The 2,395-nt window shown below is 42.6% G+C and overlaps 1 protein-coding gene across 1 annotated transcript; it reads right to left on the bottom strand.

Annotated features, from left to right (window-relative positions):
• Positions 1–388: 388 nt before the first annotated feature.
• On the bottom strand, positions 389–1,389 carry LOC128051151 (osteoclast-stimulating factor 1). The gene has a single exon (XM_052643649.1). It carries the CDS (start codon positions 1,253–1,255, stop codon positions 611–613), a length of 645 nt encoding a protein of 214 aa, XP_052499609.1. The 5' UTR covers positions 1,256–1,389; the 3' UTR covers positions 389–610.
• Positions 1,390–2,395: the final 1,006 nt, after the last annotated feature.

Genomic DNA, 2,395 nt, shown 5'->3' on the forward strand with positions numbered 1-2,395 from the left:
TTACTTTGCCGACTGAGGTCCATCTAGTCAAGGCTATGGTTTTTCCTGTGGTCATGTATGGATGTGAGAGTTGGACTGTGAAGAAGGCTGAGCGCCGAAGAATTGATGCTTTTGAACTGTGGTGCTGGAGAAGAGTCTTTTGTTTTGTTTTTTTTTAAAGTCTCTTAAAATGTTTATTTTTGTCAGAATAGCTGACAATTTTCTGTTAAATCTTTTGGTTTATTATTATAATAAGCATCCCTCCCTTGAAAAATCCATTCAAAATATCTCAATCCTTGAGGTAAAGAACTTTAAAAAAAAAAAAACCTGACTTTTTTAAAGAAAATTTTTTTTTAAATTCTGTTAAGCTTGATAAATAGAAATAATCTCTTCTTGTTCTACTCTGGTGAGCAAATATGTACTTTATACAGCAAAATATCCAGTCACTTATTGGCAAACTGAAGGTGAGACCTAGTCACTTACAAGTTTTACTCAAACACAGTGCAATACTGCCACGTTCATATAGACTTTTCTTTTTTTTTTTTTTACAGTTACCAACACTCTTCTGACAAAGACAAGGTTTTGAAATGGCAAAAGCAACAGTTTTAGATCTCAAAGCTCTGGAAGGGAATTAATCTGAGTCTTCATCATCAAGATAGTCCTCGGCATTGCTTAATGATCGGACTGCATCTGTTCCCTGTTTCTTTTTCAGGAGAGATGCACAGGCAGCATTAGTAGCCATGTCCAGGGCCAGCTTCTTCTCATTGTTTCTTAAGTCTGTTCTAGCACCTTTCGCCAGAAGCAACTGTACAATATCTGCATAACCCTTCCAGGCAGCGGCATGCAAAGCTGTGTCTCCCAGCTTGTTCTGTTGGTTCAGTTCAATGTTTGGTTGAGTAAACAGCATTTCCACTGTATCTTTGTGACCCCCGTGACAAGCCCAGTAGAGGGCAGTGCTTCCAGCTTTGTCCAAACCGTTAACACCCACTCGGTTGTCCAAACACTCTCTCAACCAGCTCAAGTTGCCTCTTTTTGCAGCTTCATGCAATGGGTTGTCAATGGATTCTGCCTGCTCTGCCACATAGTTGCTTGGGATCAGCCCAGTCCTGCCTTTGGAGGTACCTTTCCACCAATTGGTATCACTCATGTCAGTAATGTAGATAATATCACCTTCTTCAAAGTACAATTCATCTGGAGTTCTGGGTTCAAACGTATAAAGAGCTCTGAACACTTTAACTTGCCCTGGTTTGACTGGTTTGGGTGGCGGCTTCGACATCTCTCTTCCTGGAGCGGCTGATTCTGAAGACCACGCACAGAAAGTCAACCAAACTTGCCTCCAGCCGACACTCTGAGCGCCTCAATTTCTTTTTGTCTGCTTTGCAGCGGTGCGCCTTCAGGGACCTGTGTCTACTCTCGGCCTGGAGAAGAGTCTTGAGAGTCCCTTGGACTGCAAGGAGATCCAACCAGTCCATTCTGAAGGAGATCAACCCTGGGATTTCTTTGGAAGGAATGATGCTAAAGCTGAAACTCCAGTACTTTGGCCACCTCATGTGAAGAGTTGACTCACTGGAAAAGACTCTGATGCTGGGAGAGATTGGGGGCAGGAGGAGAAGAGGACGACTGAGAATGAGATGGCTGGATGGCATCACGGACTTGATGGACGTGAGTCTGAGTGAAGTCCGGGAGATGGTGATGGACAGGGAGGCCTGGCATGCTGCGATTAATGGGGTCACAAAGAGTTGGACACGACTGAGTGACCGAACTGGACTGAACTGAACTCTTTCTATTCACTTTCTATCTTCTCATCTGTCTCCCTGTTTACACTGTTAGCATCTTGAAGACTGAAATCGTGCATGTTCTAAACCCACAATTAGTATACCATGCACGGTCTTACTCCTCAGTTAATGCCAGAATACTACTGGATGCCTTCTAGCCTTTGGGTCAGTCACCAGTGCCCTCATCCTGCCCTCTCTATAATGTTTATTACACAGTAGGCCTTTTTTATGCCTGAAGCCTAACTTCTCAAATAGATCCTATTTTTATTCCATTTGTTCTGTCTGGTACACTATTAATTTGTGGGTAAACAGGCATTATAATGGATAATATGAAATGTGGCTTCCAAGTAACATAAATTGGATTTTAAAAGAAGTGAGGACCTTGATTTAAACAGCCCTGGAGTAGAATAGAGGGATACATTTTCTGAGACTTTTAGTGATCTTCATTCTTAGCAGAATAAATGCACATAGAACTATGTATAAATATATATGGTGGTGATTTAGATGCTAAGTTGTGTCCAACTTTTGCGACCCCATGGACTATAGCCCACCAGGCTCCTCTGTGGGATTTTCCAGGCAAGAATATTGGAGTGGGTTGCCATTTCCTCCTCCAGGGGATCTTCCCAACCCAGGGATTGAAC

This window comes from Budorcas taxicolor, chromosome 1, assembly GCF_023091745.1.
Source record: "Budorcas taxicolor isolate Tak-1 chromosome 1, Takin1.1, whole genome shotgun sequence".
Taxonomy (NCBI): domain Eukaryota; kingdom Metazoa; phylum Chordata; class Mammalia; order Artiodactyla; family Bovidae; genus Budorcas; species Budorcas taxicolor.

Bases quoted from the DNA above. Each gene is read 5' to 3' on its own strand.
- LOC128051151 (XM_052643649.1), bottom strand. From the start codon at position 1,255: ATGTCGAAGCCGCCACCCAAACCAGTCAAACCAGGGCAAGTTAAAGTG.